This window comes from Phacochoerus africanus, chromosome 4 (genome assembly GCF_016906955.1).
Source record: "Phacochoerus africanus isolate WHEZ1 chromosome 4, ROS_Pafr_v1, whole genome shotgun sequence".
Classification (NCBI taxonomy): domain Eukaryota; kingdom Metazoa; phylum Chordata; class Mammalia; order Artiodactyla; family Suidae; genus Phacochoerus; species Phacochoerus africanus.
In genome coordinates, this window is record NC_062547.1 from 151,119,914 (window position 1) to 151,142,277 (window position 22,364).

The 22,364-nt window shown below is 63.2% G+C and overlaps 2 protein-coding genes across 2 annotated transcripts in view; one reads left to right on the top strand and one right to left on the bottom strand.

The window, feature by feature from the left end:
- The window catches only part of PDGFRB (platelet derived growth factor receptor beta), a 55,183-nt gene extending 39,193 nt beyond the window's left edge, over window positions 1-15,990 (bottom strand). The window contains exons 1-2 of the mRNA XM_047779042.1: window positions 15,890-15,990; window positions 12,027-12,145 (exon numbers count right to left, since the gene is read on the bottom strand). The gene's annotated coding sequence lies outside the window, so the exon portion shown is untranslated. The remainder of the gene's footprint in view (window positions 1-12,026; window positions 12,146-15,889) is intronic.
- CDX1 (caudal type homeobox 1) lies at window positions 7,717-22,196 on the top strand. The gene is made up of 3 exons (XM_047779046.1): window positions 7,717-8,226; window positions 20,967-21,112; window positions 21,627-22,196. Exons 1-3 carry the CDS (start codon window positions 7,788-7,790, stop codon window positions 21,831-21,833), a joined length of 792 nt encoding a protein of 263 aa, XP_047635002.1. The 5' UTR covers window positions 7,717-7,787; the 3' UTR covers window positions 21,834-22,196.
- The last annotated feature ends 168 nt before the right edge of the window (window positions 22,197-22,364 follow it).

Here is a 22,364-nt window from a genome sequence, read left to right on the forward strand (position 1 = left end):
CCCAGATGGGGGCGTCTCCCTCCCTCCGGCTGCAGCCCAGCCCCGTGTCCCCTGTGCTGGCTCTCCCTTCTCAGGGCCCCCCTTTGCCCTGGGTGCTCTGAAGGAGTGGCCAGTGGCCGGCGTGGGGCCGTCGGGCTGGGCGGCCAGCACCTGCCTAGATGCCTGGTCCAGCTGCACACAAGTGTCTTGGGGAGGCCGGGCTGAGAGGGTGGCATGCGGGGAGTCCGGCCTGAGCTGGATTGGGACGGGGGCAGAGGGAGAGGAGAGCTGGGGGCCCTGGGGTCCAGCACGTTCTCTCCCCACTGTATGGTGGCAGAATCGGGATTAAAAGTCTGAGCTCTGATCCGGGCAGGTATTACCCAGAGCCCCGCCACGCCGTAGCTGCGTGACCCTGGCCACTTGTACGTGTGACCTCAGAGAGCCTCGGTGCTCTGAGTGGGAAGTGGGGACTGTGTGCTCGCCTCACAGGTGTGGCGGGGCCGTCGGGATGCTCAGAAGGCGCTTTGTGTGAGGGGCAAAGTTCCACAAAGCCGCCTGCGTGTCAGGTGTGGCTGGGCGCTGCTGTCCCCGGAGTCCCCCTGCCAGGGCTGCAGGGACGCGGGAGCAGCGGCTCAGCATCCAGCAGGATGCCCGAGGCACAGAGACGGAGAGACCGGGAGGGCCATCCCAGCTCTGGCCTAGACTCTCGGGCCCACGTGCTCCTCTGAAGGAGGACTGGGCTGAACGGACCCCCCCCTGCTCAGCCCCCCAGCCACACTCTTTAGAGCCGGAAGCCCAAGCTCTCCCTCCACGGGGCGGGGGCGGGGGGCCCGGAAAGGCCCCCGAGTGGGAGAATTCCCAGCAGGCCGGCTCAGTGCTCGCCAGGGCGGGCCCGCGGCCACCACCTCTGGCTCTCCCACGCTCCTGGGGCTGGGGTGGGGACACGGCACACATGTCCCAGGCGTCGGCACGGTCCTCTGGCATGGCGGGCCTGGGGAGTCCTAGCAGTGCGTCCTAGCAGTGAGACGGACCCGAGGGCAGCGGGGACGGGGCTGGGGTCAGCAGAGGCAGACAGGGCCTGGGAGCAGGAGTCCTGACCCCCGGCTCGGCGTCTCTCCACAGGCACACCTGAGCAGGTAGGTCCTGGTTCCTATGAGTAGGGGGGCCAGAAGGGCGCCCGCTGGAAACCACGCCTTCCCCCTAGATCGGCAGCCCGTGCAGTGACTGCCAGGGGGGCAGAGGCGCCAGAGGGGCTTCAGGCCACGGCCCACCCTGGACTCCTAAGACTGCTCTTGCTGGGCCGGACTGTCACCACCAAGGCCTGACAGGGGCCCCAAAGATAAGGGCTTCAAGACCTGCCCACCTCAGCCTCACCCCAGCCTGCAGCTGGCCTTGGTCTCAGGGCCCCAGCGAACAAAGCTGTGTCCTTCTGATGTGGGTGGCTGAAGGCCCCTCAGAACCGCAGGGCCCTCAGCAGCCACGCGTCTCCCCATCTCTGGTTAAACGGGGTCCCAGAGACGGCCAGAACCCTCTTGAGGACACACAGCGGGTCTGGAAGGGGGCCTGCATCCAGGCCCTTCTGTTCCTCCCACCGCTTATTTATGGGACAGCAGTTAACTGAGCACCTACTCTGTGCTCTGTCCTCACAGAGCCCATAAGCAAACACCAAGGAAACCGCAAATGAATAATACGAAAATTGTGGCCAAGGTCATGAAAGAGACGGAGAATAACAGGAGGGTGGGAGGCGGTTCTCATTTAGGGAGATTAAGTCGTCCCTGAGGAAGAAACATTTCAGCTGAGCTCTGAGGCTACGAGGCCACATACACTGCAGGGACAGGAACAGTGTTCTGGGCAGAAGGAACAGCATGTGCAAAAGTTTGGAGGCCAGAAATAATTTGACGTGTTTGAACAGGAAGAAAAGAACGGCTGAGGAACAGGCTAGAGAGGCCTCGGAGGCCCAGCAGGAGTCTGGCTTTTGTCCTGAGGGTTGGGGGAGTGACGCTGTCACGGGGGTGCCCTCTGGGAGGTGGGCTCACGGGGGCAGGGGCAGAGCCGGGGGCGCAGGACCAGTGGGGAGGCTCTCATGGTTGCCTGTGGGCTGCGCAGCCTCGCCCTGACTCCCCCCCATCTGAAAGGCGGAGGGACGCGCTGCCCTGGGGTGGAAACTTCTGGGCCCCAGTCGTGCTGGACCAGTGACTCACATGCAAGACCGACCTTCCCTCCCTGGCGCTCTGTGCACCTCCTCTGAGCGATGGGCCAGACACAGCGCTCCGGCAGACGAGGAGGTCCTGCCCCCGGGCCTCTGGCTCTAGCGTCCCCTCTGCTCCCTAAGCTGCTGGCCGCCCCCCTCCCCGCCTCCGCTTCTCCACTGAGAGGAGAGTCAGCACAGGACTGAGCCGAGGCCGGCCGAGAGCGCTCTAGCAGTACCTCAGGGCGCCGGCAGGTGGCGCCCCCAGCCGCTGGAGGGGCTGGAGGAGGCCAGGCGGTGATGGGGGCGCGGGGAGGGGCCCGGGGGAGCACACACACCCCTGAACCTCACATCTGCCCCCTGCAGGTGGGCAGGGGTTACCGTTCCTGCTTCCAGCTCAGGCCCCGCTCAGCGAGGGCGAGGTCCTTGGCCAAGGTCACACAGCGAGGCCAGGGCTGCCAGGGCCTGGGGGGGGGGGGCAGTCTGGTAAGCCTGGGGCTGGCCCTGGGGCCCAGCACCGTCTCTTAAGCAAGTCATTTCCAACAGAAAGCTCAGCCCAGAACCTCTTCTCTTTCAGGGCCATAAACTTGACTTAAAAACCAAGTTATCACCAAGATCTTTATGAGGCCGTCCTCCCTGCGCCCCGCCCGCCCCGGACGGCCCTGGCGGGTGTGGGAGAGCGGCCCAGAGCGAGGACTTGCCGGGGAACGAGGCCACCAGCAGGAAGGAGGGCGCCAAGACGCGGCTGCTCGCAGACGGAAGGGGCTGCGACCCGCTCAGTGGCGGGGCCTGTCACCCACACGTGGTCCCGGCGCCACAGCTGGACAGCTGTCAGAGGCAGCCAGTCGCCAGTGGGCACACAGGGTGCCTGAGGCCCAGGGAGGCCAGGGCTCAAGATCACATGAGGCAGAGACCAAGGGGGGGGGGGACGGCGGCGATTTCAGACGCGGCTACAGTGTCCTGGGGGGGCACAGCTGGAGGGAACGCGGCAAGGGCAGTTCAGGCCTCTGACAGAGGGGTCCGCCTAGGGGTGAGGGGCCAGGGGACACTCCCCTGCAGGAGGAAGCCAGAGGAGGAAGAGGAACAGGTGTTTGTTTAAGCAAAACCCTGGGGTTGGGGGGATGGGCGTGCACTGTCCTCCCAGGAGGCTCAGCGGGATGGGAAAGAAAAACCTCCAGGCAGGCCGCAGACCTGCTGTGTGGCCGCAGGCAGGTGACCTCACTTCTCTGAGCTCTAGCTGCTTCATCTGCAAAACGGGGTAACAGTGTCACAGCGACCCCACCTCACCCGCTGTGTGAGGATGCAAGGAGATGAATACACGTTTTTATTTTATTTTGGGGTGTTTTTTTTTTTTTTGTCTTGTTGCCTTTTCTAGGGCCACTCCTGCGGCATATGGAGGTTCCCAGGCTAGGCGTCTAATCAGAACTGTAGCCGCCAGCCCACGCCAGCACCACAGCAACGCTGGAACCGAGCCGCGTCTGCAACCTACACCACAGCTCATGGCAACACCAGATCCTTCACCCACTGAGCAAGGACAGGGATCGAACCCGCAACCTCATGCTTCCTAGTTGGATTCGTTAACCACTGCGCCATGACGGGACCTCCTGATACCGTTTTTACATCAGGCTGATGCCTGGCCCCTCGTAAATGCTCAGCAGCAGTGGTGCTGTCGTCGTTAGCGTAATCCCAGCCCTGGCGAAAGAGCAAAGCCTGAAGCCTCTGCAAAGTGCAGCGGAAGGACCCAGAGCCAGGCGCCCGGAGACCTGCGTCTGGTTCTGGCACCGCGCCGACCTGCCACGCGACTCGGACAAGCCAGCATCCCTACTTTGTTGAAGCTCCTGGGCCTCAGTTTCCCCGTTTGTAAAATGACCGGGTGGATAGGCTCTAAGGGCTTTCATGGTCAGGTGCTCCAGAAGCTGTGATGCTCTCCTGCCCGTGGGCTCTTTGGCGGCTCAGTGGGGCTGGCCGAGGACTCCTCGAGCGCCCCAGCTGGGCAGCAAGGAAAGCCAGTGGGGTCAGGGGACCCAGCTTCTCTGCCCAGCCCTGCGCTCACGTGCCCTTGGCCAGGCACCGAGACCCCGCCGCACCTCCTTAGCCAGCAATGGAGCCAAGTGTCCTACCTTTCCCGGTCCCCGGGGCTCAGGACGGAGCAAGCCCAGGGCAGGGGTGGGTAGAGCTGCCCCAGGAGGCGGCTATGGGGTGGCAGTCACCTTTTGCCTCCACCCTGGGACAGTACGGCACTGAGGGGACCGCGGAGCAGCTGCAGTGGACTCCCCAGGCCTCAGGCCTCTGTGCTCTGCTCTGCCCCAGGCAGGGCACTTGTCCTTGCCTTGTCCAGAAGGTCCCCCATCTCTCAGCTACCACCCAAGTCTGGAACCCGGGCTTCAGGCCTCCTGGACCCCTGCCCAGCTTCCCTGCAGCCCTGGGGCTCCCTGCAGCCCTGGGGCTCCCTGCCTCTCCTGTGGCTCAGTCTCCCCACCAGCAAAACCCTTGATAAAACCTCCCAGCCCCCACCAGGTCTGTCCCATCGGGCCTTGCTCTCCCTCCACGCTCACCTCCTGCCCCAGCTTGGGTCCCCACCCTGTCACCGAGCTCCAAACTGGTCTCTTGGTCCTGGGAGACCACGTGGCCCCTCCGTTCACCCTGTCCCTCTGCCCCCAGTGCCCTTCCCTGCTCCCCAGGGCTGTGACTCAAATGTCATTTCCTCTTGCAAGTCTTCCGGGCTCCTCCCTCGGGGAAAGCTCTCTGGACTCCGGCCGGGCCGCGGGGAGATGTAATTTTACCCCGTTCGTGATGACTCCCTCTGTCCCTGTCCCTTCTTTCCCGGCCTGCTCTGCAAGCAGCCCGAGAGCAGCGCCGCAGCCCGCAGCTGACGCAGGGTCGGCGCAAAGGGGGCGGGTTAGGACACAGGGGCCCATGAGTCCCCCCCACCTCGTCCCAAACGTCAAACCTTCCACCGCGCTCTGCCGTGGCACCTTCTCGGGGTCAGAAGACACCCGCTCCCCCTGTCCCTGGGACAGGGATCCTTTTGGTAGCAGTCCTGAGCGGGGACCTCCCGCAGTCACTTGCACGCCCCCTGTGACGCTGAGCTCCGTCTTTCGCGACAGCCCTTTCATGACAGACGGCTCCTTAGAGAGCACCTGACTACGGTGGGTTGCCATCCACGTCCACGCCTGCGGCCGGCTCTCTCCGGCCTCGGGTCCCCCTGTCCCCTCCCCACACACAGGCCTTCGCGCCCCGCTCCAGGGCTTGCCTCGCTCCGGTCTGAGCAGTGCTGGTGACACAGAGGAAAGCCCAGTCTGCCGGGGTCTCTCCTTCCTTCTCTGCGGACCCTCGAGAGACTGGGTCCTGAGTGGAGCCCGCACCCCACATGCCTGCACATCCAATTTGCCCTGCCCTGCCCTGCCCTGCCCTACCCTGCTGAGGCAGTGACGTTTTCCCCCGTGTGGGTCTCAGCCCAGGCAGCCCTGTCTCCCACAAACGGCATCCACTTTGCTGCATATACACTGGCCACACCCCTTCCTCTCCGTGCTCTCACCTGTACCATGCAAAGAATTCCTGCAAGCAGGGCGGCCCCCCCCCAACCCCGGGCTTACTGACCTACTCGGTTGCAGCATCCCTCTGGGCCCCAGAAGGACGAGATTCTGTCCGAGACCAGCCTCATGAGTGGGGCACTGCCGGCGCTGGGAACGGCCTCGGGCGGGGTTGGATGCTCGGCTTGGCCATCTTGAAAGTGATCGTTTTTGCAAAAGGGGTGCCCCGTACGCTGTGTCCTGACCCCACCACGGCTGTCTAGCCCTGAGGTGATGCTGACCTACCCTGGCTACCTACCCTGAGGCTGTCCCCCTTCTGGGGGCCACACGGCCCTGCACATTTAGAGGCCCCCAGGAAAGGTGGAGGATCAAACCCCATACAGGGCTTCTGTGCAGCTCCTTGGTGCTGGACCTGCCATGGGAAGGGAACCCATCTCCACGAGGCCTCCTGAGCCAGAGCCCTGTGCTTTGGGACTCATTCTCCAAACCCCTCAACTGTGCGCCCACTCCCAGCTCACTGACAGCCCCTCAACCAGTTACCAACCTCTCCTTCCTGGGTAGCTGTGGACTGCCTGGCAGTCTTTAACTGGGCGGAGTGGGGGAGATGCAGCAGGACACATGAAAACCCAAAAAGGGAGTTCCCACTGTGGCTCAGCGCGTTAAGAACCTGACATAGTGTCAGTGAGGATGCAGGTTCAATCCCTGGCCTCGCTCTGTGAGATAAGAATCCAGCCTTGCTGCAAGGTGCAGGCCAGCAGCTATAGCTCCGATTCGCCCCCTAGCCTGGGAACTTCCATAGGCCGTGGGGGGTGACCTTAAAAAGAAAATTAAAAATAAAAGCTCCACATCATATGAAAAAACTTTTAAAAAAATCCAAGAGGGCCCTAGCTATAATAAATGGGTCAGGGCTTTGGGATAAAGCCACAATGAAAAAGACGTTTTGAGTCAACCGAAGCACTTTGAATATGAACTGGGCGTTTGATCACACCTGGGAATTTGTGTTAATTGTGTTGGACTCGACAATGGCATATCAGGTAAGAAAACGTGCATGGGTTTTCGAGAGGCACGTGCTGAAGTGCGTAAAAGACACGATGTTTGAGATTTGTTTTAAAACGTTTTCGCAAGAGAAGGGAGGGAGGCAGTTATAGGAGCATGGCCAAACCGCACAGGGATGGATGCGGCTGAGCACGCAGTGGTGCACACGGCAGTTCTGCTTTTGCGTCTCTTGGAAACTTCTCATTTAAAACAAAAAAAGGCTAATAATGGAAAAAATAAAAATCATTAAAAAGATTAAAAGGCGAGGGTTGAGGGGTGGGGGTGGGGGTGGGGGTTGGGGGGGGGCGTTGTCGGGAAAACCGAGCAAAGTTCCCAGACGTTCGCTCTCTGAAAGAATGACCCCAGCCCTCCGCTGGAAGGACTCTCCCCAGAGGCTCCGGCTCAGGTGGACTCCCCAACTGTTTGCAGACGCCTGTATGTGCATATGTGCATTTCCCGGGGGGGGGGGAACACCCACAGCTTTCCTGGGAGACTCCAAGGGGTCGTGACCCCTCCTCCCCCCAAAGATTAAGGACCCGCCACCTACAGATGGAACCCTGTTTGAAGCAGCCTTTCCTCCCCTTCACCTCCAGCTGGTCCCTGGTCCCTGCGGCTGTGTGACACCTTTTCTTACCTGTAAAGGGCGTTGTGGGGCCAGCCGAGCGGCCGCAGGGAAGGCCGAGGGCTTTGGGTCCCTGGGCCGGGCCTCGCACCAGGCTCCCCCAGCCAGCGAGGCCTGACGCTGGCCCGAGAGGCACCCTCTGCGCCCCCGCCGCTTCCCACCCGCCGGTCCACCTCCCGCTTGGGGCGGCAATTTGTCTCCTTTTGAACCCCCCGCCCCTGACGGGCTTCCCCCTTTGATTCGCGGCCTAGAGGCTCCCCCCGCTTTGAAATGCAAACCCGCCTCGGCCGGGGCCCTGGGCAGCCCAGAGCTATAAAAGGCCTGGGTGGGGCGGGCGGCAGCAGGGCCGGGACTTCAGGTGAGCAGCTGCTCATCGGGGCGGCCGGGCGGCCCCAGGGCCCAGCATGCGCGGGGGGCCCCCGCGGCCACCATGTACGTGGGCTATGTGCTGGACAAGGATGCCCCCGGGTACCCCGGCACCGCCAGGCCCACCGGTCTCGGCCTGGGCCCGCCAGCCTACGGCCCCCCGCCCCCGGGGCCTCCGCAGTACCCTGACTTCACCGGCTACTCGCACGTGGACCCGGGCCCCGGGCCCCCTGTGGCCTGGAGTGCGCCCTTCTCCGCGCCCAAGGACGACTGGGCCGCCGCCTACGGCCCGGGCCCTGCAGCTCCCGCCGCCAGCCCGGCCCCGCTGGCATTCGGGCCCCCTCCGGACTTGAGCGCGGTGCCCGTGCCCCCGGGGCCCAGCCCAGGCCTCCTGGCGCAGCCCCTGGGCGGCCCCGGCGCACCGCCGTCGCCCGGAGCGCAGAGGCGGACGCCCTACGAGTGGATGCGACGCAGTGTGGCGGCTGGAGGCGGTGGTGGCAGCGGTAAGGACCCTTCTCTCGCCCCGCGCCTCCCTCTGGGCGCCGGCAGGTGCTAGGGCGAGGCCTCGGCCACCCCGTCTGACCTCTGCCCGGGCCCTGCTGGGCTTCCAGGGTGTCCCCCCTGCCCCCACTGTCTCCCTGGGAGCTGTTCCTTCAGCTTCCCCCTCCTGAAGCCGACCCGCTTTGGCGAGCACAACTGGCCTTCTGTGTAGACAGGGAAACCGAGGCCCCGGAAGTGAGGGAAGACGTGCTGGGATGGCCGGGCCAGGCCGGGACCTGCGTGCAGGTTCCCAGCCCAGCTTTTAGCAACACTGGCCCGGGGGGCCGTCTGTTTGGTGCACCCTGTCCCGGCTCCGAGCAGACCTGCCGCCCCCGCCCCGGAAGGGTCACGCACTGATGGGTGTGGACGCCCCGGGTCACCGGCCTTCCCGGGTCTCAGTCCCATCCATGTGGGAAGAGGTCGGTGGGTCACCTCCTCTGGGTGGAAGAGCCCTCTGGTCAGACGGGCGATGGTGGCCGGTTCCTACCTCACCCGGGACCCGCCCTGAACTCTTGACCCTGGGGGAGGGGAGGGGAGCTGCAGTGGGAAGGTGGCTACTGTTTGGCTCCTGAGCCTGTGAACCTCCGGCCCCCAGGCAGGCCCCTCTGCATCCACCGCCTTCAAAGGCAGCAGAGGGGGCAGGACAAAGGCTCAGCTTTGATGAGGGGCGGCCGGACCGCCTTTGTCATGTAACAGGCCGGGCCCTGGCTCGCTAGTGACTCCTGTCGGCCGGAAAGGGAGCAGGATACCCCACTGTCCTGACTGCGTCTGCCTGTCCTGACAAAGGCCACCTGGCCTTCGGGGCGGGACACGGGCCTGCCCACCTTTTGATGTCCAGCCCTCCCCCTCCCCCGGCTGGGATCAAGCCTGGGACTGCCCCCACCTCCGCCCTCTCTTCACCCCGTGTCCCCACACACGCCCAGCTGGTGGGGGGGGGCAGTGGCGGGGGGGTGGGGGGAGATGCTGGGGGCGCGGCGATCGGCAGCTACAGGTCTGGCTGTAACGGTACCACCTTCTTGGGGGGCCCAGGAAGCAGAGCCCCCTCTGTGCTTCCAGAGGCCTCAGAGCCCTGGGGTTTGGGCGCCAGCTGTGCCGCTTGGCTCTGCCACTCTGGCTCAACACCAGCTCATGCTTATGGCACGCTTACTGTCGGAGCAGGCCCTGACCTAAGCTCTTTTCGTTCTTACGAGTTTATCACAGAACTAGCAGCACCCTATTTTCAGGACCAAGAAACTCAGCCAGGGAGAGGTTAAACACTTGCGTCGCCACGAAATGGAGGTGCTGAGATCCGAGCCCAGGCTTACTGGCCACCAAGCCTGATCCCTGGACAGCGTCCCTTACCTCAGCCACCTTCCTGGGGCTCAGTTTCACCACCCGCCACCTGAGAGGGAGGGCCTTATACCTTCGTTCGAGTTACGAAAGGACCCCTTTGCAAAATCTGGGGGAAAGTGCCCATCTCCACCCTAGGAAGAAGTGTCGCCCAATTGGGCAGGCAGTTTCGGGGGTTCTAGAGGCCCCAGCAGCTTTATCCACAAACCTCGGCTGAGAACTTGGATGAGATTAGCCGGGCCCCCAGGGTCCTGCCGGGCTGTGTCTCTCCCCCAGAGACAGAAGCCACCTGCCCTGCTCCCTTCTCCCAAGTGCCACTTCCTGCGGCTCAGGTGGCTTGGAGATGCATGGGGAGGGTCCCCTGGGGCCTTGGAGAGAGGCCGTCCCTGCGTGAGGGGCGCGTGGCCAGTGAGGGTCGGAGGACCGGCACTGGGGAGCCTCGGGCAATCCCGTCCTCTCTCTGGGCTCTGGAGCCCCGCTCCAGTCTCGAAGGTCACCTGGCACCTCTTGGCCCTTGGCCTCCTGGGCGCCTGGGAGTACCTCTGCCCAGAGGCTGCGGTCTTTCCACCCTCCCTCCCAGCAAACGGAAGGAAGGGCCAACAGAGGCTTGGGGGATCCAGAGCAAAGGGGCCCCCGGGAGCCCCGTGAGAGCCGTTCTGCCCGAGGGTGTAGGAGCCCAGGCCTCCCTGAAGCTAGAAGCTGCTGCCTGTGTGCTCAGGGGGCACCTGACTCTGACCAGTGCCCTTGGAGTGGGGACAGAATTGGGGTGAGGTCACAGACCCGCCCTGAGAGAGGCCAAGAGCCCCCCTCTTTGGCCCCAGTTTCTCCCTGTGGGCAGTGACCACGGGGCCTCCGCAGGCGTCTGCTGGATAAGGCTGCGCCCCAAACCGCCAACCCCTTACGGTACCATTCTTGGCCAGGCCCCTGCTTCCCCTTCTGTGCCTCTCACATTCTAGAATATCTGAGCTGGACAGTTAGAGACCAGACATGCAGGTGGGACACTGAGGACTAGAGACTGTCAGGAATGATCTGGTTGTCCCCAGGTGGAGCCTGGGCTGGGGTGTATGTTGGATGAGTCAGGTTCAAATTTTCCAGTGGTTTCCTGTTACGTTAAGGACAAAATCTGTACTTCCTGAAGTCTGCAAAGCTGTAGGTGGCCCTGCAGGTCTCCTGCACATGCTATTCCTTTCTCCTGGAAACTCTTGCCCCAGACGTCTCGCAGGCGCCTTCTCATCCTTCGGGCCTTAGCTTAGTGGCCGCCTCCTCAGAGAGGCCCTCTGTGATTTTCCAAAGGCGACTCCCTCTAGCTCCACTGGCAAAGGGAGTTTATCAGTGTTTCCCCCAGCGCACTCCCCCCAGTTTCAACTTACTCACTGATCTGTGTGCTTGTGTGTTGTTTACCCTCGTGCCTGCCCGCCAGGGTAAGCCCCCATGACGTCCAGAGCCACATCTATTTGAGCCACGACTATACCTCCCAGGTACCCAGCTCCGTGTGGGGCATTGGTAGGTGCTCGATACATTGTGTGGCAGGAATGAGCAGGACAGGCATGCGGGGCCGTAAGACCCCAGGAGAAGAGGGCAGAGACGCGGGCCTGCCCAGAGACGGAGCCCACGACGGCCTAGCGAGCAGCTCGCGCCACTGGTGGGGTCTGGTTGTCTTCCTTCTCCCTCGGGGACAGGGCTCCGTCCTCACCCATGGCCTGGCGTGGCGGAGCTGGGCCGGAGACGCCAGCCCCGGCTGAGAAGGGGCCGTGAGGGTGGGGGTGCCGCAGGAGAGGCCGTTCTGCTGTCCGGACACAGAGCAGTAGCCCCTTCTGAGGAAGGACTGTCACTTGACCGAGGCCAGGACAGGACATACTGAAAGGGGCTCTATTTTTCTCTTGGTCTGCCCTGTTTCCGTCTGCAAATACCCGCGTCTTGCAAGCCCACGAGTCGTCCTTGGGGTGAGGGTTCAGCTTGCATTGCCTTGCGAGGAAGTTGCTCCTCGCAGGTGAATGGCCCACTGAGGCGGCCGAGGTCCCACCCGCGTGAAGAAATGCTCCCGGGGCCGGGCGACGGCTGAGCGGCAGGTTTAGACCCCGGTCCAACCCCTTCCGCCTTGAGATGGAGAAACGAGGCCCCCGAGGGGTGGGGCCTCCTGTTGTCACCACAGCCGCTGCCGCTGCCTCGGCCCATCGCCGCAGCCCCCAGCCTGGCCTCTCACCTGCAGCCTCTCTCTGAGGCCCAGGTCGTCGTCTACGCCGCGACCGGTTCTCTCCACACACATCACCTGCTCGAGCGCAGGCAGGGCCCCCGCCACCATGGAGCTGACCTTTCATTTCCGGCCAGGTCGGGGCTGTCGATCCAGCCCCATTGCACAGCCCTCCGGAGAACTGGCCCCGACCCCCTCTGGAAGCCAGTCTCCCATTAGGTCGCCTGATACGGAGATGCTTACCTGGGACAGGTAAGAGTCCGGCTCGGGAACCTCAGACCTGGGACGGCACTTCTGTTAGACGCTGCGTCAGCCTCGGGCAAGTGAATCCGGATCATGTCTCCGAGCCCCAGCTTCTTCCGCTGTAACATTACGACAGGAGCAGGTTTACACCGTGAAGCAATGATGCCTGTGAAGCGCAGCCCTGAGCCTGGCACGCAGGAGGCGCTCGTGCCCTGCTGCCGTGACCCTCCCGGCCAGTCCTTAGCAGGTGATGCGAGCGCACACCTCCCCGTCCCTGCCTCTCTGAGGTGGGCCCTTAACCTGAACTTCCCTCTCCTGCGTCTTCCCCAGGTCCAGGGCTGCTTCTCTTCCGAGGCCACCTCCTTTGGGAAGCCCTCCCTGATTCCCCCCGTCCAAGCGCTGTGTCAGGACATTGCTCGCTACCTTGGTGTCCCTGCCATCTAGCATCCCTTAGCCCCTCGAGGACCAGAACTAACAGTCCTGGCCTTGTCGCCGTGCCTTGCACGCAGCAGGAGCTCATGATGCAGCTATCAACTGCAGCATCGGCTGGGCTGACCACGTGCCAGGCACTGTGCCAATAACTTCACGTGGGCGAGCTCACGGACGGCTCGCCATTGTCCCAAGAGGCGTGATGATCTATCATTAGCTTGGTTCCGCAGACAGTGTTAATAAGGAAGCTCAGAGCCGGTGAGGTGGCTTGTCCCCTCGCACGGCCGGGACAGGGCCGCACAGGGTGCAAACGTAGACTCTCCAGCCCAAGGAGCATCTTTGATTGGAGCAACCCCCCCAGAATGGGGGCCCGAGCCCCCGTCTCGTGTGCCTGGCACCCCGGGTGGGGAACAGGAGGCCGGAGCCGAGCTCTAAGCAGCCGCAGGGGGAGGGTGGCCCAGCTGCTTCACACCGGCTCTCAAGCAGAAGCTCCGTGTGACACCTCGTCTCTTGGATGCAGCTGGGAAGGGGGGACTGACCCAGTTCGAAGGTGGCAGAGGCTTTTTTTGGTTAGGTGTGTCCCCACCCCCGTTTGGCAATTATTGCTGCTGAGAGCATGGGGACTTGCTCTGAAGAGACCCCCACGGCTACGTGAGCAGCAGGGCGGGCGGGCCAGCCCCTCGGGCTTCTGGCCCGGAGCTCCTGGGCTTTAGCAGCGACATTCCCATCTGGGGTCAGGTCCACCCCCGTGTGGAGATGCCGCGCCCTCTCCACGGGGTCCTCGCCCATCAAGCTTACAGGAGTGCCCGCAGAGATTCCTCGGCATCCGCAGAGAGAGGGAGCAGGTGTTAGAGAAAAGCCAAGGCGGACTCTCTGGGCTCCACGCCCTGGACGATGCCCCATCGCCCTGAAAGTCAAATCCAAAGCCCGCATCCCAGGGCTCACAGCTCTGCCGGCGGCTCCCGCCTCATCGCCAGCCTCCCCCACCCATTCATGCAGGCGGGCAGGCGGCAGAGCTTCAGAATCTCTCTTCGGCACCAAACATTGCACTGGGTGCTGGGGATTCCGGCCAGATGAGACAGACGGGGTCCTTGGAGCAGCTACTCTGCTGCTCCTCTCAGCCCTGGGGCTGGTGCACGTGCTGTTCTGGCTTTCTAGAATGTTTTTCCTCCTTGGTGACATGGAAACCTCCCCAACCGTCCTAGCTTGGCTTAAAGGTTGTCTCCTCCAGGAGGCCTCCCCCAAGCTGGAGAAAGTAGATCCCTTCCCCGTGCCCGCCACCTCATCTAGCTCTCAGCTCCGTGACTGCTTCCTGTCATGCTGATCCGTTGGTAATTATTTCATTTGTTTGTTTGTTTTTCATCTCTGGCCTCATGAAAGCAGGAGTGAACCATTTAGCCAATAATCAATAGCAATATTAGTAATAACGAGATGAACGAGCAGCCGTCGAGGGCTCAGGATTTTTTCAGATGCAGGTACTTTGGACCCCAGAACAGGGTGTTTCTCTATTAGGTGCGTGGCTTTGCCTAAGTGTGTGGGAGCAGTGGGTCTGGACAGAGGCTGCCCCGTGGAGGCTGAGCTGACGGGCGAGACGTGGGCAGCTTTGGCCTGATCGGCTGGCAGATGCGAGGGAAGCAGTAGGTCTGTGTTCTCATCAGTGAGGCTTCTCACACAGGGAGGGCAGGAAGCGAAGGGCAGGTGCCAAGGTCCCACAAGGAGCTTGAACAGGGCGGGGGTCCAGAGCCCCTCCCTGCATCTCCGCCCCAAGTGTGGCTCTTCAGGACCCATCCCTTCAGGTGCCTATGCGGGGCCTTCGCCTCCAGGCCAGAGGAGGGTGGCCAGGGTGGGGCAGAGGCCTGGAAAGCCCGCCCGCAACAGCTGAGAGGCCCCAAGTGTCCAGCGCAGAAGATTTGAAGGTTGCGGTTGCTGCTTGCAGCTCTGAGGGCTGTTTTAGGGCAAGGGAGCCCTTACTTCTGGGGCCCCCTGTGGGAAATGCGAGGAAGAGGATAAATAGGTGGTGGAGACAAGCGGCGGCTCTGCAGGAGGCTCAGGGGTGCTGGGCAGGGGTGGGCATGGCCCTGGCGTGGTCTGGCCGTGTTGTCCAGGAGAAGGTTCTGTGACGATGGGCAGGCGCCACGTCCGGGCTGCCCGGGGCACCAGCCACCTGCGTCTGCAGAGCACTTGCTGTGTGGCCTGTGTGACTCAAGAACTGAATTTTTAACTCTATTTAACTTTAGCTTAAAGAGCCACACGCGGCTGGAAGCCGTCGGAAAACCCTCTCGAGAGTTCCGGGATTGTAATCCTCTCCCCTGGACCTCTTTTTCTCCGGGAGGAATCTCTTCTGCCTCTGTTTTCTTTTTCTTTTTGGACCGTACCTTTGGCATGCGCAGTTCGTGGGCCAGGGATCAAACCCACCCCACAGCAGCGGCACCACCAGCTCCTTAGCCCGCCAGGCCAGCAGGGAACTCCTCTCCCGCCTCTTCGGTCTCGGCACGCCTGCCGTTACCACCTTCCCTCCTCCTCCTCATGGTGTAGCCCCGATTCATTACGACCGTGTTGAACAAATGATCACATCGAATCTCCAGAGCCACCAGATCTGAAGGAGAGCTGCTAGTTCACGGATGATACACTGGGGTTCAGAGAGGTTCGGTGACTTCCTTGGGTTCACAGCCTGGGTCTGCCTGACCCTGGAGCCTCTGTCCCCCTGGCCACCTCCCTTAGTCAAGTCAGCCTGTGGGCCTCCATGAAGATGGGGGGGGAGGAGCGGCCCAGGAGGAGGGGACAGAGGAGTGCAGACGTGTCCCTGCGTCTACAGGGCTCCTGAGGGGGGCTGGCCGGGCCGCCCCCCCTCCATGCCAGCCTCACCCCTGCTCCAGGAATGCACAGGGGTGAACGAGGGCTGCTAGAACAGCCCGGGGCTGCCAAACCAAAGGCAACAAGGACCCATCCAGAGCCCAGGGAGGCCAGAGAGCCAGCACCGAACTGGGCGGGTCAGGCCTGAGGCAGCAGAAGTCACACCCACGGGTGGTGCGGATGGGGAATCAGGTCCAAGCCGAATGTCACACATCCAGCTGGTGGCCCGGCCAGACGTCCCCGCCCCAAGGCCAGGGGGATCTTCGCCCCTCAGCTCCCATCAGGCAGCCTCCCTCCTCTCCCAAGGGACCCTCCGCTTCCGCGTCTGCAAATAGCTCCGTCCTCACCATCCCCGGGCTCTGGCCTCTGCAGACCGCCTTCCGGCCGTGCTGGCCCCAGGGGGACGAGAGCCGAAGCAAGTCCCTCGTCAAGGGCTTCAGCCAGGATGCAGACCTGGGCCCGGGGCCATAAGCTTGAGCTCAGAGCTGCACAGAATTTCAGGCTCAATGGGGCCCTTGGAGCCGACCCCCGACCCTCTTCCAAGGCTCAGGAGAAACAGGCCCGGAGGAGGAGGGACTTACTGGGCCACACAGACGGCACAGAACTGGGACCAGGACCCCGAGATGCCCGCTGACGGTTCCCGGCGGTGGGCTGGGTGATGACGGCGAGGAGGCCAGGGTGTCGCAGATCGGGGAGCTCGGGGATACGGCTTCGCAAGCATCCGTGTGTGTGTGTGTGTGTGTGTGTGTGTGTGTGTGTGTGTGTGTGTGCGCGCGTTTGTCTGGGTGGGAGGGATTTTGAGGTTTAGCCAGTGGGGCTGGACCACACAGAGAGGGGTCACAGGTTTGTGTTCCAAGCCCCAAGGGCCAGAGCTGGCAGTGTTGCCCCTCAGGGCCACAAGCCCAGCGGGAAGAGGTCAAAGGAAGTGCTGACCCAGAGCCGCTTGATTTTCCTGGAGCCGCCTACCCTCCCTGGGGGCAGAGGCCGAACCCTGCCCCAGCCGGGCCCCGCTGCAGACGGCCAGTCTCTTGCCCCCTCTCCCCAGCTGGGCGGCCCCGTTTGCAGACTCAGACAGGGAGAGCAGCCTTAGGATTCTTTCAGCAACAATAACAAACAGAATCAGAGAATCAACAAACACTGGGAACTTCACGTTTCCAAGTTGGACAGGACCTTATAAATAAACCGTCTCATCCAACACACAACCCATTGCTCAGATCCACTTCCCAGCATCCCTGCCAGACGCTTATGCACTGCTCTTGGAGGCGAAGAAGCGCTGCCCTGCCCTGAGCACCTACTGTGTGCGAGGCACCGTTCAGCCACCCGTCTCAAGGGATCCCCTGGCCTCCGAGGGCTGGAGCTGACCACAGGAGACCTCACCCTCTTTCTCAGGCTCAAAAGGCCTGGACCTTGCTGAACCTCAGTTTTCTCATCTGTAAAATCGGGGCAGTGTTTGCCCAGCATCATGGGTTGTTGGGAGACGCACGCGAAGCACCTGCAGCGGGGACGCGCCGGCCAGTGTTAGAAGGATAAGTACCCCGTTTTATAAATACAGACACGAGGCTCTGAGAGGTGCGGTCTTCCCTAGAGCCCCTGGCCCGAGAGAAGCCACACAGCCCGGCCCTGGAGGTCCGCTTGCCCCAACAGCCACCGCACACTCCAGGGTCACCTGGGGAGCTGGTCCAGAGTCAAATCCCAGAGCCCCATTTCAGCCCCACTGAATCTGAATTACTGGGCCAGAATCTGTGCTTTTGAAAAGCTCCCCAGGCGGTTCTGAGGCTGCTGGTGGGGTGTTTGGGACCCTTAGCCTGGAGCTTCCCACGTCCTCACGTGCTTTGGGGATGGGGAGTTAGCGCCGCCCCCCCCCCGGCAGCCTGAGGCACATGGGGGGGGCCACTCTGTCCCAAAGCCAGAGCGGGGCGGCCTTCCGTGTTATATTCATATCCAGGAGCTCAGCCGGCCAGAGCTGGGGGCACTCCCGCCCTGCCCCTTGCCCACCTGCCCTGGCTTCCAGCCCAGAGGCTTAGTCACTAGGTGGCTGGGAGCGGCCAGGCCCCCATCAGACACCTGTTACAGGAGCCCGGACTTCCCCGAGTCCCAGCGTCCCTGGGGCCTGTAAATCATTCATCTCAGGCCTTCCCCCCACCTCACTGCTGTCACGCACCTCTCTGTCCCCTCCCTCCTGGGCTCCCCGGTGGCACAGGTCTTCACAGGAGGGAAGGAGGGTTGCTCAGGAGGCGGGGCGTTGGTCCAGAGCCGGGGCTGGAGCAGGGCTCCCAACTGTCATTAAAAAGACAGGTCGCATCTGCACGTGGCTGACGTCTAAACATCCCAGAGACGCCGTCCTCCCCGTGGTCCCCAGCCTCCCGTCCCCTCTCCAAGGCAGCCTTCACGGTCCACCGAGAGAACCCCCCGGGGCACACACGTGCTTGGGGGGGGTGTTCCATTTTTATACAAAAATAGTAACACCATGTTCAGAACACTCTGTCTTGCTTTTTTTTTAACTTAATATATTTTTAGAAATCGTTCCATATTGGCACCTACGGAGCTTTGTGATTCCTTTTTACTGACTGCGTAATGCTTCTCTCCATGGATGTGCCGTCTTACTAATAACCCGGCCGGCTCACAAATGTCAGTGCTGCTATTTGAAAGAGCTACCGCTTGGGGCATTTGTCGGTGGGACAGATCTCAGGAAGGGGGATTAATAGGTCAAAGGGCATGTGCATATTAACTGAGTGTGAAATCACCAAGCTGGGCTCCAGGGAGAGGGGTAGGTGTCACTCCCAGGACAGCAGAGGGCACGCCCCGTCCCGGGACTGCACAGTGCCTTAGCAAACATTTTGTTTTCTGGCAGAGCCGTTTCTTAGCAGTAATACTGTGTGCTGCGAGCAGCTCCACCAGCTGGAAGCTGGCTTTTTGGTTCCTGATCCCAGAGAGGGGTGACAGGACCTGTGGGCTGGGTCTTCTCTGGCGGCCTCGCTCAACCAGGGAGGACGCATCGTGGAGCTGGAGCCCCATCAGCCATGTACTCCAGCCCCCGCTGGGGCTGCCCCTGGAGGCAGGGTCACCTCAGGAGTCCCCCTTCCTGAGCCTCAGTTTCCCCCTCTGTGAAATGGGTGTAAAGACCCCCACCTGCTCATCAGAAAGGATGGGAATGAGGGCCGGGCACCCACTGGAAAGGCTCTCTCCATGATCTGTTTAAAGTCTCAGGACGAGGTTTAAGGGGGCAGGGAGCCGCCCCCCCCCCACCTCAGACTGCACGTCTTCTGGGCATTTTCAACCTGTGGGCCCCTCGGCCGCAGCCTGTGTTCCGACCCTCCCTTCCCAGAAGTAAAAGCAGGTGTGTGGTCTGCTGCTCGAGCTTTGGCCGCCTGTGCTCGGGGGCCCAGGACAGGCTCCGTGGGCCCTCAGTGGCGGCATGAGGTGCTGTGCACTGGAGCGGGAGTGAGAGCTCCAGGCCTGGTGACACGGCCTTGGGAGAGTCCACGCTTGCCCGCGGCTTCGGTGACCCTGAGTGCACAGCGAGCTCGGACCAGAGAGACTCACAGAGCCTCCCTTACTCGGGCCTCTGGCTGCTGCAGAACCATCCCGAACCTCGGCCCCTCCATCTGTCGAGTGGGAGGAGACCAAACCCCCGTGGCCCCTCTGGCGTGGGCCCAGGGAACCCCGGGACTGTGGGTTTAGGGCTCTGCCAGGTTCCTGTGGCGGTGGCATTAGGCGGAATTGTTTTTGAGCTGGTGCTGAACTTTCTGGGACAGGGAGGAGCCCCATCTGGAGCCCAGGCCTCGGCAGCCACTCCCTGGCTTCTTTCCTGGGCTCGGCCTGGCCGGGGGCCGAGGCTGTCCCGTGCATGTCGGGCAGCAGCTGAGGTCAGCGCCTGTGGAGGAGGCCGGTGTGGTTCTGCTACTCCGGCAGGAAACCCAGCGAAGGAGCCCAGGGTTGCTTCTCCTTCTCCACAAACCAATGGGCTCCCGGGCGCCCAGAGCTGTCCTGCCAAGTGCGCGGCAGACCGGCGGTGGGTGCTTAGCTCAGGGCCAGGGGCGGGCCCGGGGTGGTGGAGACCTGGGGGCACTTGGGTGAAGAATGACCTGCCGTGACCCAGTGGGACACGGGGTGCGTCTAGACACCTCTGCGAGCGCCTCTGGTTCGCAGCCGCGGGCTCGGCCTCTTACAGGAGGAGAGAGGTGCTGAGTGGCCCCCGCGCCTGCCCAGGCCCAGCGTGGCTCAGTACTCTCTGCAGACGGACCTCTGATCCCAGCCCAAAGTGGTCCCGACAACCCGGCCGGTCCTCAAATCCAGTCCGTGGCCCAGGCGAGCCTCGAGTGGAAGCCCGCCCGCCGTCTTCTCTCCCGGGTGGTGGCGCTGTCCCTGCGCGCCCCTCTCGCCAGTCTGTACTCCGTGCAGCCGCCAGAACAGCCCCAAAAGCCGACCTCAGACCTCGCCTCTCCTCTGCTCAGAGCCAGCCACAGCTCCTGTCCATTTAGGCCGGAGGCGCCACTCACCGCCCCGTGGGGCACCAGCCTCCACCTGATCCTCACACCGCACGCGGCAGGCCCACTCCTACCGCAGGGCCTTTGCACCTGCCGTCCCTCCCCAGAGAGCTGCGTTGCTCTTTCCCTCACCTTCTTTGATCTCTGCTCAGACTCCCCTCCGCGGCGGGGCCTTCACGGACATTCTGTTTCCAACCACGAGCACGCTCCTCCCGAAATTCCCAGGCCTCCTTTCTGACCTTCTTTTGCTCTGAAATACGTCTCATCACTGAATGTATCAGATAATTTCCATATTTCTTTTACTTCTGCCCATCTCCCTCCACTAGAAGCTAAGCTTCACGAGGGCGGAGGTTGTGGGTCGCTCACGGCTGTTCGGCAGCGCTCGGCAGCAGGAGCTCAGCAAATACTGGTGGGCTCTGCTCTGAGGACCCCGCCCGGTGCCTGGGATGGGGCGGCTCCCGGCAAAGCAGCCCCCGCTGCAGCTCCGGCTCAGGGCTTGGTGTCTGGCACCAGGGCTGGTGGAGGAACTGACTGGGCCTGGGGAAGCCCCCAAAGCCCCCACCCTTTCTGTTTGATTTTGGGGTCCGCAACCACCAGGCATTTGACTGCAGCTGAGGATCAGGCACCCCAGGACAGGTCCCCAAGGGACCCTTGGCGGCGGCCCTCCCTTCTCCCTCTCGCGGGGAGAAAAGCAGCTGAGGCCTCGTTAGGCTCTGGCTGCCCTCTCTCCCCAGGTGCCCCTCCAGGCCTCCGGTGCCCGTGGTCTGAGGGCCCTGGATCAGAACCACCTGGAAGCGGGTGGCTCACGCCGATTCCGCGCCCCCCCCCCCCCCCGGCGTCCTGATTCACATGCTCAGTGACACCCTGGGAGCTGTGGTTTCACAGGCTCCCCCGAGGGTCTCGGGTGCGGCTACACCTGGGGATTGTCACCTCTGAGCAGGTGGGGCTGGGGCCCTGGGTCAGGAGACCCAGGCTGAAACCCCCGCTTTGCCAGCAGCTTGCTGGGTAACCCTGGGCTTGCCCACTGAGCTGCAGCGTCCTCCCCCGCCCCAGCAGGCATCAGAGCGATGCTCGCCCCGAGGCTGGGTGTCTCCAAGCCTGTCCCCCCTCCCCATGGCCCTTCCTCCCGGGCGCCCTGCTCACCTCTTCTCCCGGCCCCTCTGCTTCTCAGGTAAGACCCGGACCAAGGACAAGTACCGCGTGGTCTACACCGACCACCAGCGCCTGGAGCTGGAGAAGGAATTCCACTACAGCCGCTATATCACCATCCGGCGGAAGTCGGAGCTGGCCGCCAATCTGGGGCTCACCGAACGTCAGGTGTGCAGGGCCCCCGCCTCAGGCCCAGGAGCAGCGCCGGGAGGCGGGGCCGGGCTGCCAGGCCCACTGCAGAGCCCAGGGGAGCGGGGAGAAGACGGAGCTTGCGTCTCCCGGCCACGGCACCCAACACAAGAGCCCCTGAGCTGCTGCCAAATCCCCCGACCAAGAAACCCAGGATCCCTGACGCCAGCAGGGGCCTGGGGCTGATTAGCTTTAATCAGCGCCTTTCTGCCCAGAGGAGGGAGCGGAGTCCCGGGGGAAGGGGGAAGGCTTCCTGGAGGAGGAGGGACAGGGCTTTGGGAGATGAGGAGGAAGAGGGTTGCAGAGAAAGTTGTCTTAGGAGTCGGGGAGCAAGTTCTGGGGGGGTCGTGCTCGGGTCCCTGGACGGTCGGGGTAGCGGAGTGGGAGGGGGCCCAGGAGCCCCATCGAGAAACAAGAGCCCCACTGCCGGCCCGGCCTTCCGCTCGCTGTCGTCGGGTCGCCCCCACCCCATCTCTGTCCTCTGACCCCGCAGGTGAAGATCTGGTTCCAAAACCGGCGGGCAAAGGAGCGCAAAGTGAACAAGAAGCAGCAGCCGCCGCCGCCTCCACAGCCACCCCCAGCAGCCCACGATGTCCCCCCCTCTCCAGCTGGGCCACCCCTGGGGGGCCTGTGCCCCAACTCCGCCAGCCTCCTGGGCGCCTCCTCCCCAGTGCCTGTCAAAGAGGAGTATCGGGCCTAGTCCCCACCAGCTGCATGGGCTGGAAGCTGGTGCCCCTGGGGCCCCGGAGGCGCGCGTCTCGGCGCTGCCACCTTCTGGGTCACCATGGACGACCCCCCACCGAGCCCCTCGTCCCCCGCCCGTCTGTGCACGAGCTGCTGCCTGAGGACCTCTTCCAGCTCCCGTGTTCCAGGCCTCAGAGCCCGGGGCCGGGAGGCGCCCCCCCCCCCCCGGTTCCCCCCCCCACGGGCTGTCGACTCCCAACCGGAGACAGACCTGCGGAGGATGGAGGGCTTGTAGCCGGTGACCTGAGGCGGGGGGGGGCCCCCCTGAGGGCGGGCGTTAGCTCACACCTGCCTTCCCCCCTCCCTTCCCCCCCCCCCCCACAGCCTCACCTCCACCTGCCCCATCACAACGGGCCCCACCCTGCTCCAGGCCACAGGACTGGGCCGGAGCCAGAGGCTCTGATGACTGGCCCTGCTGGGCCGCAGCATCCTACCCCCGACTCCCATTCTCAGTGGGGGCTCCAGATTAGGGGGACGCCCCTGAAGA